Source organism: Balaenoptera borealis (assembly GCF_965194805.1).
Source record: "Balaenoptera borealis genome assembly, chromosome: 5".
Taxonomy (NCBI): Eukaryota; Metazoa; Chordata; class Mammalia; order Artiodactyla; family Balaenopteridae; genus Balaenoptera; species Balaenoptera borealis.
This window is the reverse complement of record NC_138862.1, coordinates 76,865,181-76,888,778: the sequence shown is the minus strand read 5'-3', so window position 1 is coordinate 76,888,778 and position 23,598 is coordinate 76,865,181. Positions and strand designations below refer to the sequence as shown.

General features: G+C 36.3%; 1 protein-coding gene across 13 annotated transcripts in view; it reads left to right on the top strand.

Moving 5' to 3' along the window:
• The window catches only part of CCDC50 (coiled-coil domain containing 50), a 146,482-nt gene that overhangs the window by 36,260 nt on the left and 86,624 nt on the right, over positions 1–23,598 (top strand). For 9 of the 13 annotated variants that reach the window (XM_082393266.1, XM_082393274.1, XM_082393264.1 and 6 more), the window contains 7 exons: positions 2,370–2,487; positions 6,923–7,450; positions 14,036–14,151; positions 14,583–14,627; positions 14,753–14,857; positions 17,043–17,122; positions 21,466–21,572. In XM_082393266.1, coding sequence (XP_082249392.1) covers positions 2,370–2,487; positions 6,923–7,450; positions 14,036–14,151; positions 14,583–14,627; positions 14,753–14,857; positions 17,043–17,122; positions 21,466–21,572 — 1,099 coding nt within the window. Of the gene's footprint in view, positions 1–2,369; positions 2,488–6,922; positions 7,451–14,035; positions 14,152–14,582; positions 14,628–14,752; positions 14,858–17,042; positions 17,123–21,465; positions 21,596–23,598 lie in introns of all 13 variants that reach the window. The other 4 variants (XM_082393273.1, XM_082393268.1, XM_082393267.1 and 1 more) reach the window with 4 other exon arrangements.

Below are 23,598 nucleotides of genomic sequence, written 5' to 3'. Positions count from 1 at the left end.
TCTTCACATTGAGAAGGCTTATTACTATGTATTCATTAGGACTAAATTCAATAGCAGCAAAGCAATTATGAAGTCCCTGGAGTACAGTTGAATAATTTCTACTGGCAGTTGGACCTGGTAATTTTCCTTTATATTTTTATTCAGTTATATCAAGGGAAACTTTTTGTTTTCAGTAAAACAAACCACTTAGGAAAATGAGTGTTGGGTGCTTAGTAAACATGACAACTCAGGGAAGTGTTTACATTTTTCTTCCTACTTTTACAGTAAAATAAATAGGGATTTGGGAAACTCTGTAACAGATGTTACTTTGGGGAGAATAAATTATCTTGTCACGCCTCTCTCTTTTCCTAACTGACTGGTATATTGCTTTGCAAGACATCAAATACAATGAACCTGGCACAGGGAATGGCACCTGGTAACACTCCCAGATTTATTAAAATGGTGCATTAGGGTGTCAAGACATTTGACTTTAAGGTTGAGTAGTTCAGACCTTTTATTTTACAGATAAAGAATTCAGGCCCAAAGAAATCCATTTTAGTAGTTAATGTTTCTCTCCCAGTGTCTCTAAAGCATCTCTGACTTGAACTGGAAGGGAAAAAGAAAATCATCATATTCTTTAGGTTTAGGGGAATTTTTTCCATCAAAGTATTAGATATTCAGATTTCTTTGCATGAAAATTATACTTGTGTTTTAAGTGGGATTGTGTTCTTTACCTTTCATTCTGAGCTGCAGTATTTTGTGAGTGCTTTTACATGGTTTACTTATCAATATATATGTATATATTTTACAGACTTATGAGAAATTTCCAGCATAGAAATCAGTTAAAGGATATATGTTAATAGTATATTTATAAGTTTGAATTTAGGCATGTACTTAACATAAAGTCAGATTTGTAAGGCTTTTTTTTTGTGAACATTAAAAGCCTAGTATATGGATAACATTTGCTAATTTACCTAGCCTTAGTATCCAACTTATTTCTACACTGATATAAGAGAAATTGAGTCATTCAGATGAATTTTATTTGCCTTGCAGTCTTAGTATATTCTTCACTTTGACTTATTCAGAAAATTGCAAAAAGAAGAATAGTGATTAATTCTTGCCTCAAAATTTGCACCATTTACATCTGAGCACATCTTATATTCCTCATTGTACATATAAGGAAGTTAGCCCCTCAAACTACCTATGGCTGTTATTACCGTTTGCATCGGTGAGTATTGTTGCCGTATTTGTAAGATCTTTAAGAATCTGATGATGGCTAGGGATCTTCTTTCCAAAAAAGTGTACGTGAACAAAGTCTATGTGCTATTTTATTGGGCCTTTCATAGAAATAATCTTTAAATTCAGAACATTGTCACTTTCTAGCTCAAAACCTTTAGGAACCCCTCATCCCTTACATTACAGACGCCAGACTTCTTAAGATTGTCTGTAAAGGGCGCCTATGATCCAGGTGAGGTTTTTTAGCCTCACTTTTCTCTGTAACACCCCACATCCATAGTTCTAATTGGACTATTGGTTGTTCCCTAGATTGACGCCCATTAAAATATTTATAACTTTGCTGATGTTGTTCTCTGTTCTTCCCTTGCCTGTTGGAATCCAGTTCTTTGTTCAAAACCTAACATTAATGCAAAGCCTTGAACTAATCCGTTTGAGTAGAAATAATATTCCCTCTTTTGTGCTCCCATAGACATTTTACCCTCTTTTTTGAGGCATTTATAATTTAGTTGTATTGCAGTTATTTGTATATACCTTTGTTTTCATGGGGGGCGGTAATCGTTTAGGGGACGCAGTCAGAATGTTATTATTCATCACTCAGTAACTGCTAAAAACTTGCCTGGAGATAGAGCAGAGGGGAGACAGGAGGAAGACTGTTTTCTCTTTTTTATTGATAGTTAAGACAGTGGTCCTCTAATGCAAAGCTAAATCAGAATCAACTGAAAAATTCTTTTAAAAACGTTTTTAAATTACATTGTAAATACAGTTTATAAAAGTTTAGAGATTATGGTACTCTTCCTCATTCAGACTTAGTGAATCATCATCTTGGAAAAAGGGCCCATAAATATGTATTTAAAAAATTCTGTTCTATAACCAGCTTTAAGAACATTACATTTGAATGTCTTCAAGTTGAGTTAGATTTAAACTCAATTAAAAAAACCTTTCCCTCTCATCTGGATCTTGTGCCCTTCCTATTGAGCAATCATCTGTGGCATTTGGACAGAATGAGCTTAACAGCAGAACGTCTAGAGAGCCTAGCTGGAGGCAGAGCCACAAAAGCCTGGCAGTGGAATGTCAGACCATTGACCTGTAGGGTCACTGTATGGAGTTTGTTCATTCTCTGGTAATATTTATTTCCCTTTTCTTTGTATTTGCAGGACATAGCTCGACTCTTGCAAGAAAAAGAGTTACAGGAAGAGAAAAAGCGAAAAAAACACTTTCCAGAGTCCCCTGGAGCCAATGCTTATGGTGATAGTTACTATTATGAAGATGGAGGTAAGTTCTTACATCATGACCTACTCTATCCTTAGACTCAGTTGCAAGACACCCCTTTAAATTTGTCTGTAAAGTGACCCTAGGGCCCCTTTAGATTTGTGGTGGAATTTTATCTTATCTAATAAATTCATCTGTTCTTTAGTTGGATGACCAGAGCCATTTTTATGGCTGTTAACACTTGAATATAGTTTAGGAAAATTTGGCATGCATTCTTTTGCACTGTTGCTACTTGGAATGTTGTATTACATTCTAAACACATAAACTGGGGTGTGGAAAAGTGGTATATGAGTCTCTGGGCTTGATCTTTCTCAAGGAAATCTGGGCAGTACTGTTTGAAGCAGCAAAGTGGCACAAATAATAAAGGAGGTACACGATTTATCAGTTACTGGATACCAAAGCTTTTTTTCCATGCTTCTTATCTTTTAAACCTAGGCCAATGGGTTAGCCTGCTGATGACAAAATTGAATTTAAGATTCTCTGTTCATTTTTTGCTCTTGATGCTTTCTTTGCTATTTGATTACCATATAGAAAAATTTCTGAGATAGAGAGATCCCTTCTCTAGTGCTTGCTTTTGCAATGTGGTGGTGGTGGTGATGGTGTGGTGGTGGCACTTGTGGTGGTGGTGATTCTTTATCTTAAAAGTGTGTTGGGAAATGAGTATTGGCAAATATTGTTCAGTCCTTTTTAAAGATCTGTCAAAGGAAAGACATTTCCTATAGTTTTTAGTGTCAGTATTTATTGTAGTTCAGCTTGGAGACCATACTTAGGATACCAGCTAAATAAAATCTAAAAGCAGCTTCTAGAGAGTAAAGATTTTAAGGTCAGTAATCCCCAAGTTCCTTGAAAATTAATTGTCAATTGCTTTTCTATAATTTCATTATAAAAGGTAAGTAGGTATTTGTCTTTGATGAGTAGAATGAAAGATACATATATGTAGGTGATAGGATTATTATAGTTTGAGTCTTGCAGTCACATTGTTCTAAATCTATCCTAATCAGTAGAGCTCAGCTCTATAACACAATCAGTAAGCAGGTTGATTCTCTACTTATTGCTTGGTGTGCTGTTCTTCCATATGTAAAATGCTCAGCTCTTTTTTGATAGCCATTTTTCTTATGCTGGTTTTTCTAATCAAATGTGATACATCATTTAAAAAGAAAAATTATTGCCGTATTTTTCTGTACTAGAGGTCAGAAGGTAAAGAGTTACTCGTCAGCTTTAATTAAAATCTTAGAAATGTGGTCTGGCATAAAACATTAGGGTGGTAAGTAAATTAAGTACACTAAAGTACTAATTTTAGCATTCCTCTATTAAAACCTTATACTAACTTGAATTGGGACTCAAACCTGGTGGTTTTGACCAGAGTGCTGACATACTGATTCATCTCTCTAGACTGTGTTAAGAATTCAGTGGATTTTCAGGGACACCTAAAATTTTTACAAACCTCTATTTAACTGCTTTTGTAAAGTTATGGAGAATGGCATATATGCTACTTTTTTGGAGCTGGGGGGGATTGGTTAGAGAAAACAGTGACCTTCTGAGAATGTGCCTGTAAAGTACTGTTGGAATTTCTCTTCAGTTGTGTTGTTGTCGGGAGACGATGTATCGCTGAACACGTGATCTTCATTTATATGCCTTTGAGTTAGACTAAGTTGAGTTCCACAGAAACCATATTGCAGTCCAGCTCATATTTACAAAGCAGCCTTGTGTTCTTTGCAGTGGTCCTTTCCCAACACATAAGGGATATTCTTTCATTGTACTTCTTTGCGTGCAATATGATTTTTGTCTGTCTTATAATAATCACAGCAAATCATTACAGAAGTGGTCGTTTTAGCTTTCATTTTACTTAAACTTTAATAAATTAACCTTTTAAGAATAATCATTTATAGATTTTCTACAAATCTTAAATTATCCAAAACATCTGTCAGATTTATATCGACTGAAATGGTATATCTTATTCATTTATGAATCCATGTTTTTTTTTCAAAGCCACTTACCTGTATTGCAAGCATATTAGAGACTTTAAGTCATGGTCTTTGGAGTCATTAGACCTTGATTCACGTTTCATCCATTCCTTAGAAAAATTGTAATGTTAAGGAAGTTGTCTACTGTAATCACTGTAAGCCTTTTTCTCATCTCTAAAATGGAGATTCTAAAAATAAATCCTTCACATGGATGTTGAGAAGATTAAACAATGTAATTTTTCTGAAGACTTATAAACTCTAAAGTACTATTATTTATATATATATTAATGTAATGTGTGTACTACATAGTATTTTGTCTATTTAAACAAAAATCATTTTATTTTGAAAGACAAACATGGAAGCACACAAATTAAATGTTTGCATACATATATATGCAAACATATATATATATGCAAACATATGTGTGGGTGTATATATATGTATACGTATATACATATATATGCATGTATGTATTGGCTATAAGGAAATTAATTATATTTGCCAAATAACTTGGTCTCAAGAAACATAAAAGTCTCAGTCCTTAACTGGACTGGGTTTTAAAAGATTCAGACAGATTCCTCCACACCTGTCTTTTTTTTTTTTTTCTTTCCCAGGTTTAAAGATATCACAAGTGATCACAATAAATATTTTTTCCTGTCAACTCTGTGAAAACGTAGTGACAGCTCTGTTCTAATTCTTGCAACACACTTCCCTAAAGTAAAACTACTAATATTTGTTAACTTTTTAGAAAGAAGTAAAAATAAAAAACAAAACAGTCATGACTTGACACATCCATGTTGAAAACAAAACCTTTCTTGTCTCTTTTTGGGCTTAAAGGCAGGCTTCACTCCTGCAATTTTCTGTGGGAACATAGGTATTAACACTAAACCATTGTCTCCTAGTTGTGGTCACCATTTATGTAGCTGGTCAGTATTATGTTAATTCACGGCAGTAGTGAATTGATTCTTTCTCAGCTGTCAAGATACTCCTAAAATAACAGTTTGGTTAAAAGAGTAGATACTTTATTACAGAGAGTAATTGTTCTGTTTCACTTCTGCTTTTGTAAAAAATAAATTTTACCACAAATTATGAAGATAAATACCCCTACAGACTTTTTAGAAGACAGATTTTAATTTAGATGTCATCTCTGAGGCAAATGTTCTTTTCTTCTGGAAAGCTCAAGAGGAAACAATTTGGAGTTTTTAGTGGAAGCTTATGGCATAAGAGATACATTTAACACATCTCCCCTACCTCTGTTCCTTCATTAGATAACAATAACACACTTTAACCAAAACAAAAAACCCAAAACAAGCAAACAAAACCCCTAATAACTAAGGAAATTTATGGTCGTTTATTTTTTCTGCATCCCACCCAATTACGGTAGCTGTTTCAAAAGCAGTTCAGCAAGTGACTAATTCCAACAGGGAATCTTGGCTATTTTAGCAATCTTCCACGGAATTAGGATTTCTTTTTGTTACTTCCCAATTAAAGTAAAAGTCTTAGAAAATGTTAAAATAAATATGCTCTTGCAATGTGCATTGTTAATTTACTTCCTTTGTTTTCACAGTTTGCTTGTTCTTAAATGAGACCTGACAAAAAAGCACCCATCTGTGTGCTGTTTCTGCAGTTTGTGTTAAACTTAGGCACTTGTATATTTAGCACATATTGTATTTTTATAGCCAGAAAACAATATCATAAAGTTTTTTGAAATGTATTTAGGAAGTGACTCCTTTTTATGTATTCTGTTATGACATCTCTTTTTAACTTTTTTCCCTCTGAAGAATTTCAAGTAAGATTAGGAACAGAGTTTTCCGAAGATAATACGGGCATTTACTCACTTAAAATTTTCCTTTACTCCCTCTTCTTCCACACTGAACTGTAACATGGCTGGGAGTGTTGGCTTTGGCCACCTATGGGGAGAGGACAGAGGAACACGAAAATCTGTGGATCATCACTCTAGTGGCCTAAGTAGAAGTTAGCAATATTCTGACATAGATTTATTGTTATTTCCAATAAGAATATTTGAAAGTCTCTGACTGGAATCACAAAGTTAGTTCTTTTTCTGTTTTATAAGACTCCCTCAACTCTCACTTTTCCCCCATATACTAGTTCCAAATTGGTTTTATAAATAGAATTAAACATTTAATGACTAGAATTTTTGTTATTGGCAAATATTAAAGTATGTGTTAACTCTTCGCTAATCATGATCAAGCTCTTCTTTCAGATTTACTTTTTTTCACTTACTTTCATTTTAGTTTTTTACCTTTCTGGCTATGTACCCAGAATCCTTCATGTAGGCATGGACCATTCCAGCAAATGCTCATCCCTTCATTTCAGTTTGTTAAATTGAAAAAGTCATCTTCTTCATTTTAAAATATGTTAAACTTGGGCCCTGCCTCTGTCCTGTAGTGAGTTCATACTCTCATTAAGTTAACTTGCATTTCTATTTTTCACATTCCTCCACCTCCGCTCAGACCAGCCACGGTCAAGGAGGGCAAGGGAGTTGGGTTCTGGATTCTCAAAGTCTTATAGACTCCAAAGTGAGGAAAAGACTGTGAAGCAGAGAAAGGAGGAATCGAAACATCCACAGGAGAACTTGGAAGAACTGGAAGAGCATTGTTCATCAGAGAAACCTCTTTCATCCTCTAGCTTGGGTAAAGTGAGGGACGATCCCCAAATTAGCACTGAGCAGCCTGAAAGGAAACGATCTGGTCACGAGAGGCCCCGAAGACCTCCTCTCCCCAAGATCAGTGGTGAGGTGTTTCTGAGCACTGAATCGGAAGACTGGGAGGCTAAGCACAGCCATCGAACTCGGAATTGGGAAAAACAGTCCAGGCACCAAGACCAGCTTTCTCCCGAGGCCTCACAGAAAGCGGGGCTTCACTGCAAGGAAGCTGTATATAGAAGCGACCATGGGCAAGGTGAGCACAGAGAGAGGAAGCACAGGCCCAGGGCTCCTCCCTTCTCAGAGAGCGAGGAACGGCACCAACTCCGTGACGCAGGTAATAAAGGGCAGCCTCGTTGGAAGTTCTGGTATCATGTATATACATACAAACAAATGTATTTAATAAGCATCGTAAACAACCTGTCCTTTCTCTCTGGTTCGTGCTCCTGGCTTGGAAATAAATCCTGGGCCAAATATTACAAAAAGGTATTTACTTAATCTCAGATCTCTGCCTTCTAAGAGAATACACTCATTCCTTACAACATTCTTCCAGCTCCGGATTGCAGTGGAGGTACCCATCCCAGATACAATTTTTAATTTGCCAAGACCATATATCAGAGATTCTGATACCAAATCAATGCTCTTGAGTTTCTGGTTTTGATTCAGTGAACCCAGAAGGTTTAGTAACACCACCTTCATAGTATTTGCCTAACTAGAAGACCTGCGGGGCTGGAAGTACTGGATTTTCTTGACCTCATCTTTCCCAGCTGTAAAGTGAGAGATGGGATAGGCAATCTCTTAAGATAGCGTTTTTCAAATAGTGAGCCTCAAGTTTGTTTTCATCAGAATCAGCTGGGCTATTTCCTAAAAATTCAGATTTCTGGGTCTTACATATGTTATCATCTCTGGAGCGCAGCATGGCAATTCGGGTTTGTTTTAGACCAGGAGGTGATTCTTATGTACTTAAAGTTTGAAAACAATTGCCTTGAGTTCCTTCCTGTGCTTTAACCATCTTCAACTCTAACTCTACAGTTGGTGTTCTGAAGTGCCAATATGAGGTAAGCTCTTGGTACTTACATAAGAACGAGGTGAACATTAGTCTTAAGCCTCAAATTTCTGGCATCCATGAGGCCTAACTCTGAAGTCCGTCAGTGACGTAGTAACGGTTCTCTCTATTCTTGTCTGGAAACTGCCGCTGTGATGTTTTCCCTATGGCTGTACCACTGCAAGTCATAGTACTGCCCTGTCTGGTGTTTTAATTAGACCACACTCATCTCCCTAGTTCTGTTTTGCTCTTATGGAAGTTTTACAGAGATGCGAGGATTATTGGGAAAAAAGTACCAAGGAGATGACTGTTCTTACTTGTAACCATTACTGTTGCCCAGCCAACCTCTACTCCTGGTCTGGAAAGTGGTTTCTAGATTGCAGGTTCAGGTTGATTCTTTTGGTTCTTCCTTTCATGTTATCTCTTCCTATCACGTTAGTCCTTTAAGTTTTTAAAGGACTTGGTGATAAAGAAAATGAAAATTCAGTTCAGCAAGCCAGATGAGTGTCTGCCACAAATATTCTTGCCTCAGGCTTTATGTTTGGGGATGGATGCTTGGATCTGAGCCACAGAAGTTTCATGAGTCAAGCCAAAAAGATGGATATATAGACAAACAATTGCAAATTTGATATACTCTTAACAAAGAGCTGTGGGGCAGTAGAGGAGGAAGTGATAAAATCTACCTGGAGGAGGCTTTATGAGTAAGTTACACTGGATCCAGATTTAGAAAGACATGTTGGAGTCCAAAAGATACCGGGGAGGAATGGTGATTACATCGACCTCCACATTTCTGATTCTGTGACTCCAACCTTCTAAGTGTGCTCTGAGGGCTGGTTAAATCTTTATGGCTTTTAGTATACTTGAGGGCATCTTAAACAGGCTTAGAAAGGGTGGAACTAATATTAAACAAACACTGACTCACAGGCCCTAGTACTGGAGTTGTAGGCAAATGTTTTGTTTCTTTTATTTTAATAGCATAAGGGTTTAAAAACAGTGTGACTAGGCAGCTACTAAAATGGCTACAACATAGCTGCTAGCATCTGTCATTTTATATTCAACTTACTTTGCAAACTTTACCTACGTGGGCCCTGTAGGCGGCTGAATTTGCGATGCCCCTCCCCCCCACCTACCCAGAATAGGTCAGAAGATACATTAAAGTATAATTATTAGATACTGGTATCTATTCTTGCTGTTGTGAAAGCACAGTTCTTAAAGTTGTTAGCGTAGACCAAAGTTTTATTTAACTTAATAATAAAGAAACTGGCAGGACAACAGAGAGCCAGTTCTAAGAGCATTGATCTGCAGGACATGGTTTTATAATCAGTTGAAAATGGAACACAGAATAAAATTGCTAAATTAAATATAAGATTGGTTAATTTTCTAAAGGGCAGTAAATCCATACCACCTTTGAGGGTAAACATCTCTATTGAGCTATTAAATTACAACAGCTTATTAATTTTCTGCCGGTCAACTTCAAACCTCTCAGAGCCATTAAACACCATTCTGCTATGATATTCCCCAAGTGTCAGAATGGCTTATTACAAAATACTCTTGAATGGTATCAGGATCCATGTGTCATCATATTACCATATTCCATAGTTTGGGATAAGTTTATCTTGAGTACCAGTACTTTTAACAGTTTTATTTTATCAGAATGTCTTGAAAGGTAAGCTTTGTTTGTGTTCATTGAGGGAGGTTCTTGTGTCCTCAGACTGGAGAATGATGAACAGAAAAAGATAAGCAAGAATTTGATTAAGAAATGAACGTGGAACTCTTGAAAGTATGGTTCACCTGGTGTTTTGAAAGCTAGTTTCCAAATTATGTTTAGGTTTCCACAATGAAGGCAGCCATTTTGGTAATTTCTTTGAATTAACTATGTTTAATAAGATTTTAGAGCATCTTTGTTTTCTGTAATGACAGCCTTACACTGTACTATCTGAAGTTCCTCATTACATACTTACAAAAGCTCTTTTCACCTTTGGTACGGAGTATACTGCATTTAATGGGCAGTCCTGTCAGTCCAGAAATCTAGTATTCCAGGCTGTAGAAATTGTCTACTTATGAGGCATGCAAGTTCCAAAGATATATCAAGAGTTCAAATAAACTCTTCTTTTTCCCTCTAAATATTTGACCTAGAGAGATATTGCATCAAAATATAGCTGTTTGCTTTTATTGGGGTATAGTTGACATATAACATTATATTACTTTCAAGTGTATATTTGTATATATTGCAAAATGATCACCACAATAAGTCTAGTTAACATCCGTCACCATACATAATTACAAATTTTTTTTCTTGTGATGAGAACTTTTAGGATCTATCCTCTTAGCATCTTTCAGATATGCAATGCAGTACTTATAGTCTCCATGCTGTACATTGCATCCCCTTGACTTATTTATTTTATAACTGGAAGTTTGTGTCTTATGACTCTCATCACCCATTTTGCCCACCCCCCCTCTGGCAACCACAATTCTATTCTTTGTATCTCTGAGCTCAGGATTTTTTGTTTTGTTTTAGATTCCACATACAAGTGAAATCGTACAGTATTTGCCTTTCTCTTTCCGACTTATTTCACCTACCGTGATGCCCTCAGGGTCCACCCGTGTTGTCATAAATGGCAAGATTTAATTCTTTTTTATGGCTGAATAATATTCCTCTGTGTGTGTGTGTGTGTGTGTGTGTGTGTGTGTGTGTGTGTGTGTGTATCTAACATTTTCTTTATCCATTCATCCATCAATGGACACTTAGATTGTTTCCATGTCTTGGCTATTGTAAATAATAATAATTCAGTAAGCACAGGGTGCATATGTCTTTTCAAGTTTGTGTTTTCATTTCCTTCAGATAAATTCCCAGAAGTGAAATTACTGGATTGTATGGTAGTTCTAACTTTTTAAAATTTTTTGAGGGACTTTTGTACTGTTTTTCATAGTGGCTGTACCAATTTACATTCCCACCAGCAGTGCACAGGGGTTTCCTTTTCTTCACATCCTTGCCAACACTTGTTATTTCTTGTCTTTTTGATAATAGTTATTCTAGCCAGAGTGAGGTGTGATACCTCACTGTGGTTTTGATTTGCATTTCCCTAATGATTTGTGATGTTCAGCACCTTTTTGTATGTGTTGGCCATCTGTATGTCTTCTTTGGAAAAATGTCTATTCAGATCCTCTGCCCATTTTTTTAATCAGATTGTGTTTTTGCTGTTGAATTGTATGAGTTCTTTATATATTTTGGATGTTAGCTCCTTATCAGATATGTGATTAGTGAATATTTTCTCCCATTCTGTAGGTTGCCTTTTTATTTTGTTGATGGTTTCCTTTGCTGTGAAGAAGTTTTTTAGTTTGTTGTAGTCCCACTTGCTTATTTTTGTTTTTGTTGAGTTTGCTTTTGGTGTCAAATCCAAAAAATCATCTCCAAAACCAGCGTCAGGAAGCTTACTGCCAATGTTTTCTTCTAGGAGCTTTGTTGTTTTGGGTCTTATGTTCAAGTCTTTAAACCATTTTGAATTAATTTTTGTGTATGGTATAGGTTGGTGGTCAAATTTCACTGTTTTGCATGTGGCTGTCCAGTTTTCCCAGCACTATTTACTGAAGAGACTGTCCTTTCTCCATTGTGTATTCTTGTCTTCTTTGCCATAAATTAATTGAACATATACGCATGGGCTTATTTCTGGGCTCTCTGTTTTGTTCCATCGATCTATATGTCATTCTCTCTCTCTCTTTTTTTTTTTTTATCTTGGCCATGCCGCGTGGCTTGCGGGATCTTAGTTCCCTGACCAGGGATTGAACCCGAGCCCTTGGCAGTGAAAGTGCGGAGTCCTAACCAGTGCACCGCCAGGGAATTCCCATGTGTAATTCTCTTTTTAACTGCCAAGAAGTCACAATCTTAACACCTTTCAAACCAAATAAGACTCTTTGTTTGACTATTTCATTTGAATGTCTTCCACGCATCTTTGATTGGTATTAAAACAAAATATTTTCTCAGTTAATTTTGTGGTGTAGAGTAGGAGGCATAGTAGTGGAGAAAGTTTAGTTCTCCAAATCTGAGCACATTTCCATTGTACTTCTTTTCCCAGATGGCAAAATTGAAAGAGCAGGGCATAAGTGTGATCTCCCCTGTCGTCCTCAGCTAGGCTTTGGGTTGCTCGTGGAAGTGCCGTTTCTGTAGAAGGGCATATGGTATAGCAACCTATCTTGTCCACTGACTTTTCCCAATGCCAACCTCCCTATCTAATTTTACTTATTTTTCCCTGAAATCTTCCCTTCTAGTTATGACTAAGCTAATCATAACTCAAGGAGTTTATCTACTCTTGGGAGTGAGTATACCACTGTTTCCTGACTGTCCCAGACCACTCAGAAACCTGCGTTAAAACCAGCCCAGCTTAGCATAAGATTCAGTAGCTCTAGAGATAATGTGAAGTTGAAGTAGATTCTGTATTCTGGGTAATCAGGTGCTAATAGACCTGAAGGTAAGAAAGCCAGGTTTAATAGTCTTTATTTGTGGAAAGGCAGATGAGTTTGTGGCTTTTGGATTTACCACAAAGCTAGGTTTAAAGTTCAAAAAGAGGCTTCACCAGATAATTTAAACTCTTCATTTGCCCAGAATTTAGTTGTATTTTTTTCTTTCCTTTTTCCTCTTTTGTTTAAAGGAAGTGAATCATGTGCTGAGGCATTTTGATAAAAATTATTTTCATGTACAGTTAATTTGATGGACATAATACACCAAACTAGTAGTTCTAATGGTAATTGCAATTAAGAATCAACTGGTAAGATTTAAAATAAACTAACAAAGGCCAGATCTCACCCAGGCTACTTATATTAGAATCTCAGGGGTTTGGATCAAAAATTTTCATGTGTATGTAAAGTACTCCAAGTGATTCTAATATATAGACATGATTGAGAACCTCTAATGTAAAGAAATAGGCAACTAGGAGTAAAGTTTCTTTCTCCCTTTAGTAATCCATTTACTGAGAGTCACTATTCCAGATGGTTAATCTTATTCACTGCATTAAAATTTTTTATTATTTTTGAATGTAATACAGTCACATTTTTGAATAATTGTAATTTATAAAGGATACAAAGAAGGAAGTACCCACAATTTTAGAATAACCATTAGCATTTACCACTTAATTGAAAGTTATAAAAGGAATATATGCTGCTTATAAAATTTCAAAGTAAAAAGCCAAAATTCTCTACCAGTCCCCGTGTTCCTTTCTCCTCAGAACAATAGAACTCTAAGGTCATTGTGCCCTCTGACATTTCACTTATGTTACATCTTCCCTAAAATTTAGCAACATTAAGCTGATCAGAGCTATGGGAAAGCTCTAAAGCAAGTGGGTTTGGAGGCCATAAGAGCAGAAGCCACGGCAGGGCCACAGATTGGTTAATAGGGACTGTCACATAACTCCCAGGTGACGCTGTTTCTGTTCCCTCTGAAGTAAGGTGTGCAGGGCCAAGGTAGAAAGATGGAAAGCCTCTCACCTCCTCCAGCCTTGACAGTTTAGTCTCTTTAAAACTCCTAATAACTTGCTTTTCTCTAAATTCTTTTTATTTCAGGGACTTAATCTTTTTTCACTTCCTGTTTTGCAAAAGTCTCACTTATAGTTCCTTGTATGATTTTCTACTGCTGGAGAAGCTATGTGAGAGGGCAGTTTTTACCAAGCAGGTTTGGGTGGGTAACTTTGTTTTAAATGTGTGGATTACCTGTATCACCTCTTGCATGCCTAGGGGAAACAATTATTTCCAGCACACCCTACGTTGAATTTTAGAGTGGAGGCAGTATTGTCACTGTTAGATACTGAAGAAGAATTTCTTTATCATAAATTTTGCAACTTTTCAGAAAACACACTCAGTAGCCTTACTGCACTGAGTTTTTTCTAGGAACGAAGCCCAGAGTGATGAAAGAAGCGGTCTCTACTCCATCACGAGTGACCAACAGGAATCAGGAATGGTATGATGCTGAAATTGCCAGAAAACTGCAAGAAGAAGAAATTTTGGTGAGCAAACTTTAATACAGAATTTTAGATGAATTAGTGGGTTTTTGTGAATTGAATCAATCTTGATATTATATAACGGACATTATAGTCCTCTCTCTGTCAAGAAACTGATACCTTTTTTATGGGTGGGAAAATCAAGACAATAGGAATAACGTGTCCAGTTGTACTCACTGCGTAAGCATTAGCAACAGAATTCCATATCCCTGTCTCTCCTTTATTGAGTTCTGATAATTCTCTAAGAATCCACTGTAGAATTTGATAAAAATAGACCCTGCTCTGGCTAACAAAAGTATACCAACTGATTATCATCTTCAGGGGTGTTAATCACCACTAGTTTCAAATACCAATTTATTTTTATGTAAGATTTTTTTTTTAAATGGACAACATAGATTCCAATTAAATTATACTTTTTTGTATTTTCTATACCATAGGCTACCCAGGTGGACATGAGAGCAGCTCAGGTAGCTCAGGATGAGGTGAGTTCGTGTTAGTTAATTTGTTTAGCCGATATTCTTTGGAAATATCCCAGTTTTTATTGCAATTTATCCCAATTTTCTACCTGCAACTTTGCAATCAATGATATTGACTGGATTTTGTTTAGGAAATCGCTAGACTTCTAATGGCTGAAGAAAAGAAAGCTTACAAGAAAGCCAGGGAACGGGAGAAATCCTCTGTGGACAAAAGAAAGCATGACCCCGAGTGGAAGGTAGGGTCTGTCTGTTTGTTTTTAATTAGAAATACAATTAGAACTGAAATGGGGAGTCCTCTTTTAGGGTAAGCTCACAAATATATTTAGGGTATACAAATTATCTGTATCGCATATGTGAATCTGACTTGTAAAAGTTGATTCACCATGAAAAATCATATTGAATTCTTGAAAGTAACTATGTAAAAAGTTACTGCTAAGGTTGAAAAACTCATTTCCTTCATTTTAAGACCAACTGAGATGCAGGTAGGTGCCTCTGGCCATGAGCAATCTTAGTTTTACTATGCTTGCCTTACAGGAGAATGTAGTGTTTTCACTTGCTCTTAAATTTCCACAGTACCCTTCTCTTCTTCTCTCAACTTTCCCTGTTTGCGTATATTGTCCTTCCTCCTTGATCATGTGCCAGCTGTCTCTTGTTTCCTCTGACATCGCTTGACCCATGGCAGACTGACGGCCATTCTTATCACCAGCAATCATTGCTTATGAAACCCTCTAGCATGAGCTTGAACTGTAAGCATCTCCTCGTTAATCAGAAATAGTAGACAAAATAGTCAGCGACTGCTGTTCATTCTCCTGTAATCTAATTGTTGTATATGGTGATTGCAAGTTTAGTTGAACAGATCTTACTCATTAGCTACTGTGTGCAAAGGACCACTCTGGACTTACAGGGAAAGACAAAGATAGATTTTCCCCAGAATAATGTGTAATGTAGAGAGGAAGACAAACTATAGACAGCTAACAAATACACGGTCAAGCTGGCCGAAAAATGCAAAAGAGGAGCGGGGGTGAGAATTCATATAGTAAAGGCTTTTAGGGAGGGAGTTTGTACTAGGCTGGAAGGATGCAGCCAGGGTGTGTGTCCATGATATGGTTGATGTTTAGCACTGTTCTTCCCCTCCCCCCTTCCCTCCCTCTCTCAAACAAAATCCTCCCTTGGGTCTCTGATCCTGCCACAGTCTCAGCATGTTTTGAGGAAAACAAAGACAGAGAAAGCATGATAACAGTATCGCTCTACTATTGCCTGTTGCTCAGCTACCTAGTTGTGAGTCTGAAAGCAGATGAAAATATTATTTGCATGTTAATTATTTAATTTATCTCCCTCCTGTACACTCTTAGTAATTCAGGATTTTTCCTAACAGACGTATTTCATTTTGGTGGAAGGGTTCCCAAATGCTTCTGTTACGTAAATTAAGCCATAAGTAGTTGACCAGGAGTTACTCAGGTTCTTTGTTAACTATGAGGGAGTAGGTATTTTTAAAGATTGCAAATCAGGAAAGGAAGAAGGGGTAGACCACATTTCTAGCAGTATCAGGACTTCTGTCATTTCTAGATTCTGTAACTGGTGCTGGAATTGTTTCTCTCCTGGAAAAGTTGGCATGAATATGCCTTAGTTTCTGAGCTTGAAAATTAGCATCCCTAAGTCAGATGTTCAGAAATAAGCTTAAGAGCATGAAGCTAGATTCCACAGACTCTGGGAGTCCGCCAGTTCTGTTACTGAACCAAACTTGGGTCCGCTCACCCATGTGCAGTAAAGCCACTCTACTGACATCGGGTTGTGGGGAAGGAAAGTGCAGCGTTTACTGTAAGGCTTCATACTAGTAGTCTGGGACTGCTAGTACTCAAGAAGCCCTAACTCCCCGGTGGGTTTCAGGAAAGCATTTTTAGAAGGCCTGGGGGCTGTGTGCTCATGGTCATCAAGAAGTTAACATCTTCCATTTGGCGGGGGTTTTCACATCTGTAAGACCACTCAGGAAATATGCACCAGATACTATTACCTAGGTACTTCAGAGAGGAGCTAAGGCAGAGAATATGGGGGAGGGCGTCTGTCCCTGGAAGGCCCGATAGGGTCCTGATCAGTTACAGTTCTCGTCAGCTGCTGTGCAGCTGTTTTGTTAATAATGGGTGGCCAAGCGCATCTCTATGGGGGATCGTGTTTGTGTGTGTTTAGCCCACTCATCTGGCTGTACTGAAAACCTGCAACACACTTTCATGATGATATTTTTTTTTTGTCTCCGAGTGGCTGTATTTAAAAATATTTTAAGTTGCTCAACTGGATGAAAGTAACCTGAAATTACTAAAGGAGAGTTTCACATCATTTAGATAATTAATAAATCTAATCTTTCTCTGTTTGTTTGCTGTTTTCCATATGTGTGTGTGTTTTTCTTTTCTTGTTTTTCCCCCATAGCCCAAGACAGCGAAATCAGCATACTCAAAGTCAAAAGAGAGTGATGAACCTCACCATTCTAAGAATGACAGGCCAGCACGGTAAGATGACACCTGAAAAGGGGAGTGAGGAACTTGACCTTGGGGTGAGTAAGGAGATGTTGGCTGCCTGAAAAGAGCATTTGTTCCTTGGAGAGGAGATCCAGAAATCTGCAGTTGTAAGGTGGTATCAAGTCTTGCAGGGTTATTTTCAAGCTTTGTTTTCAGTTTTTAATTGGGTTGAACAAGTCAGATCAGGAAGACGGAGAATTTTACAGAAGCTGAGGTATAGAAGGAAAGATGTACTTTTGGTTAGGACCAAGTTCTTGTCTCTGGAGTCACTGAATTGACTGCCCTCAGCTAGGAAGGGAAGAGATTAACCATTTTCCTAAGTAAAATCTCAGGTTTTAAATTTTTACTGAGTTTCATGGTCACATTAGTGTATGCATGACATTTACATACACCTAAATTCATTTCTGTGTGAGTCTCAATGTCCTAGGCAAACACTCATTTGAGTCATTGCAGATTGTTCTAAATCCCACTAGATCAAATAGCTGTGGCTATGCTATGTATACTTTCTGACTTCTCTCAAGCAGTCTTGGGTCATGGTTATGGAGGGTCTGCTGTTTTTCCACTGCAGATTCTCAACATTTAAGTCTCTGGGGAAGCAACCTTTATTTTTTCTTTATTTCTTTCTGCTGCTTTTCAAAGGGAAATTGATTGGAAGAGGAAGAGAGAACATTAAATAGAAAAAGACAAAAGTAACACTAAATCTAATATTTTGAAAACTCTAAATTATTGAAACTGTGTATTTTGGTCCTGATTATTAATAATATATTTATTAATTATTAAAACATAAGTTTTATCACACTGAAAAATATACACTGTTGTTGCCACTCATTGCTCACACTTAAACTACCAGACTTGTTTCCTTAAAGAGAATATAGTGTCCTTAAAATGCCATACTCTACTTTTAAATCCGTGGGCTTTCAGAAGATAAATACCTTTCAGAAAATTATATCAGGTTGTAAAGCTTTTAGGGCAACAGTAGTGTAGTTTGTCTAATTGTATAAAATTGGTTCCTCTTCCAGCTTTTAGTTATGCACATGCCAAATGCCTTTTAAAGCAAATTTTAGAACTACATACTTCAGCTTTATTTACATCCCTGCAACAGCCAAGTAAAATAAGAAGTAACTAAACTGTTCTCAGTAGGTAAATAGGTGTGGCATATTATGCTTTTTTTAATAAAGGGAATTAAAATCACCTTTAGAGTTAGTTATTTTGCAGTCTTCGAAGTCCGTGGGCTTTTTAGAACACCAGTAACTTTGACAGCATATGATAGAACAGTCTGGAATGTCTATTTAAAGGATTTATTAAAGTTGAAAACAAGTTTCTGGAATGTTATAGGTACTCTTTAAAATATTTGATATATTTGATTATGAATAATCAAATGATCCTGTGTTAAAAATGGCTATTGTAAATGAGTGAAAAGTGGCCTATGACTAGTAGAACTGAAGTCTTTTTTGAATTAAGAGGAATATTTGTCTTTAAATAGCTTTTGCAGAAAGATTATATATATGGCAAAACAAAAATGAGTAAGAATTTTATGAAACCTATATTTTCATAGTTAAAACTTAAAGCCTATTATCTTATTATAGGTATCTTACACAATTAATATCAGAATGTATGCTTTCTGGTTAGAGTCTGTGGTTTCCTCTTTCACATTTAATCATGGTGGAAGTTGAGTTAACCATTTGTACAGAAAGACATGGTTTCAAGGATTGAGAAACATGGAGCTTACTCGTTCAAGACGTTTACTTCAGTGTAACAGTCATGGTTAAAAGTCATTTTCATTTTCTATTATAAGATTTCTAGTCTAAAAAAATAGAGAACCAGTTGGCAATCTGAGTTGATTCCAATTCTTTGTAATTGGAAAAAGTTTCAACCCAAGTTCCAAATTGTTTTAACTATAGGATTGTATATTAATAATACTACATGGTATTTTATTTTTGCCTTTTTCGCTTAGAAAAACTTAAGGATTTTATAAATCTCATTTAGTTCCTACAGTATTCTTATGAAAATGAAATATATTTGTCTCCCTTTACTCATTTATCAGGTATTTATTGAGCACCCTAATAAATTGTCCAGAACTAAAGTAAGCAGCAGTCAAAAAAAGTTGTTTCCTGCTCTTACGAAATTTATAATCTAAACAGATAATTATACAAATAACTGTTATGATTGTGTTAAATGCTAAGGATGAAAAATACAGGTTGTTAGCAGAGCATAAGGAGACACTTAAACTAGTCTAGGTGTCTAGGAGGGCTTCTTGAAGAAATGAATTTTGAGTGAATTCTGAAGCATATTTGGCTTTATCACTAGCTTAAAGATACACATCATTTCATAAGAGCAGTTGGAAACAAGTAATCCTAATACATCAAAAACTGTAAAACAAACTATTCATTAACAGGATTTTTCCAACTTTGGATATGAATACCCTTAACTGAAATAACTGTCTCCAGTGCAACAAATAATTTGGTAGGACCCCTGGAAGCAGTAAGCCAAGATTTGTTCTCCGTGTAATCAAAAATTGAACAAAACAGCACACCAAGAGAACTGAGGGCATTCTAGATTGATTTGTGTATCCTTATAGGGGGGATCCTAGAGAATTCGTTGGTGTCCTATACTTTGTTTCACTCTTTAGCATCCCTTTCCTTGATGATGAGTTGATGGTGAGGCAATAAACATAGAGTTTTTTTGACAGTACCAGTTGGCTTGTATTTCTCCAGTTTCCAGTCACCTAATGAGGGTGTTAAAAAGAGTAAAAAATAGACCCTGCCACCCTGATTACCAATCCTGTTTCCTTGAGCCTAAGTTACTTCTTTAGTTAACTTTCTTAATTCTGGAGTCAGATTGCTTTGTCTCAACTGTTCGTGCCAAGTCTTATGTTACTTTTTAAAGACGAATGTTATAAATATCCATGAATAATGAAAGGAAAGCACTTATTTAATTTCTAATATTTGTAAACAAATGGTTCAAAAAGAAAAACAAGAAAAATGCCACGTTATTTGTTATGCTCATATTTATCATATGTGTATAAAAATGTATGAAAGTATAAAAACATATGCCACATACCATTTGAAAGTATAAGGAGTATGTGTGCTTGTGTGTATGTGTGTGTGTGTTTGTATAATCTTGAATGTAGATAATGCTGATGATAAAAATACACACCTATGTAGCAGAGCATAGTATAGTAGTTAAGAGCACTGGTTTCAAAGTCCAGTTGAGTTTGAGCCCTGGCTCTACCACTAAACAACTGTGTGAACTTAGATCACTTACCTGATCTAACCTAATCTAACTCTAAAATATGTAGATGAGAGCTACCATGCAAACTCATCCTGAAAGTTGAGATCGTCTCTGTAGAGCCCATAGCATAGTCCTCAATGTATACACAAATTTACATCCGATGCTGACCTCTTCCAGACACTGACTACCCAGGGAGATACCTACCGCTTGGGTCAGGGTGAGAAATTTGAACACTTACTTGTCCTTATTCTTATATGACAGAACCCATTATACCCAAACCGACCATAACTTTCCAAACTTCAAAATATTTATGTTTTCCATATTGCATATATAATTACACGAAGCATCCTACAACATGGCTGTATATTTGGCAGGTCTTAATGTCATCTGGTTCCATGCTTTAACGCAAACGTTGAGCACACCTTTAGGAAACAACAACCAAAAAAGGGGAGAGATTTTGTTCTATCTTAATCAGTGCCAAATGTTTGCAAAAATCTGTTATATAAGTAAAATAATACAAAGTTTGAAGTATTAAAAATTTCCCAATTTTTTTTTACTGTTTGTCTTGTTTTGACATGAAAAGTTGCACACGTATTGATATTACTGCCCTTTCCTTCTCTAAGTTCTACTCTGCCACCTAGTGGTTTAAGGAACTTTGCTCTAAATTTTCTATGTTGGCAAGCGTCCCCTCTCTTTCCTCCCTTCTTACCTGCCACCCTCTCTCCCTTAATTACTTTCTTCCCTTCTATCCTTTCCTTTCTTTCTCTTTTTCTTCGTAATACCTACCAAAACAAAGTATACTTCTCATTAATGGCAGTGATAACATTAATCTTTGTTTCTCTAGCCCTTAGCACAATGCCTCACACATATTAGGCATTCAGAAAATATTTGTTTTTATTGAATTATGTGCATCAGAACAAAGGAACAGTAAGATTAAATAATTTATCCAAGTTCATGTAACTGGCCAGGAACTAACATGAGGATTCTAAAATATTCTGGCTTTGTATTTCTACTGAAAATGTTTTTGCCAAGTGATCCGGTGAGAGGTGGAATTGTTGTCATTACGCCTTAGAGTATCTCTTTAAATTCTAACTTTTTTTCAGGCCACTACCACCTACCATGACAGAGGCTGAAGATTTGGATTACACTCATTTTACAAACCAGCATAATTCCACACGTCATTTCTCAAAGTCAGAGTCTTCTCATAAAGGTAAGAAAAGTATATATGGTCAGGTTTAAGGTCCGTTTTAATAATCCTCATGCTGTGGTGGAAAAGCCAGATGCTGTCTTATAGATCAATAGAGTGGAAAAATATGTTATTCTTCCTCTTGGCAGATCATTATAGTAGTCTTCGTTTATTGGAAAACAAACAAAAATGATTAAAAAACAGAAAGCAAACACCTTAAGCTGAATATAGGACTTTCTATGTACAGTTAGTTGACCCTTGAACAACACAGGTTTGAACTGCACAGGGGTTCATTTATACATGGATTTTTTTCGGTAATAAATCTTTCAGTACTACACCATCCATATTGGCTGAGTCTGCAGATGTGTATACAGAGGGCCAACTATAAATTATACATGGATTTTCAACTGCAGAGAATCAGCACCCCTAAACCCCACATTGTTCAAGGGTCCAGAGAGAGTTCGTTCATAGCTTTTATCAGATTCTTAAAGGGTGACTCTGTCCCCCACTTAGATCTACTGGGCTTTTCCTGTCTTGGCTCTTGTTTCTCATCTGCCTATGATTCTCTTAATTAGATTAAAATACGCACATACATACACACATCACACAAAACACATCACATGGAAGAAAAATGGGACAAAGAAAATGAAGAAAAAATATGAGATGTAAGTTGGACCAGATCTTTAAAATGAAAGGAATAATCGGGTCTAGTTCCTCTACTAACCATATTCATTCACTTATATGTATTTTTATGACAGTCATAAAATGAGTGATGAAAATGTAGTTTCTCATATTAATTTGCTCATCTAAAAATGGAGGTGATTTTAATGGTATCAGCATTGTCAGGATTACATGAGTAAAATATATGAAAGCAGATTGCAACAGACTTTGCAAAGATTAGGCCTTATCAATTGATGTTTGGGTTTTTTTACAGTTTTTGAAGATTTATTAGGTGATGTTTTCATTATCCTTTCCCAAATCTAATGATTGCCTTCCCAGACTTACTTAAATTTTCTTTTCTGCGGTGATTACAAGATACCATTGCACAGGTGCCACTCTAGACTAATTAAATTAGAATTTCTGGGGGCGGGTTTTGCCAGGCATCTGTATTTTTTAAAAAGCTCTCCTTCTCCTGCTTCCCTATCATTCTGTCATTCATCCAATGTTGACATTAAGACAAAAAACATTATTTAAAAGATGAGATTAGTTGAATATTATCAAAACAACCCATACACTACAATTTTCATCAATTGGTGGCCTTTTTACCATCCCTTGTTTAACTGGAGGAAGTTCATAATGTTCTTTCTCAAATTATATACATGCATCACTTTTAGGAGGTGCCTTCCTGTCCTTGACATACATTTGATACATAATATTAAAATAACACATTGATTCTGAATGTAAATACAACCTGGGTATCTGCAGGAGATTGGCTCCAGGACCCCTGAGGATCTCAGAATCCTCGGATACTCAAGACCCTTGTATAAAATGGCATAGCATTTGCCATGCGTCCTCCCCTAAACTGTAAATCATCTCTAGATTACTTACAATATGTAATACAGTATAAATGCTCTGTAAATACTTGCAAACATATGGCAAATTCAAGTTCTGCTTTTTGGAACTTTCTGGAAATTTTTTTTCTGAATATTTTCAGTCCATGGTGGATGGGGAACCTGCAGATATGGAGAGCCAATTGTATTCTTACAAGCAAAAACAAACAAAATATGAACCACTTGAAATGCATATAAATATAGGTATTTAAAATATTTGCAAAATATTAAAATATTTAAAATATTTGCAAAAAAAATATTTGCAAATGAAGCAACTGACAAAGGATTAATCTCCAAGATTTACAAGCAGCTCATGCAGCTCAATAACAAAAAAACGAACAACCCAATCCAAAAATGGGCAGAAGACCTAAACAGACATTTCTCCAAAGAAGATATACAGATGGCCTACAGACACATGAAAGAATGCTCAACATCACTAATCATTAGAGAAATGCAAATCAAAACTACAATGAGGTATCACCTCACACCAGTCAGAATGG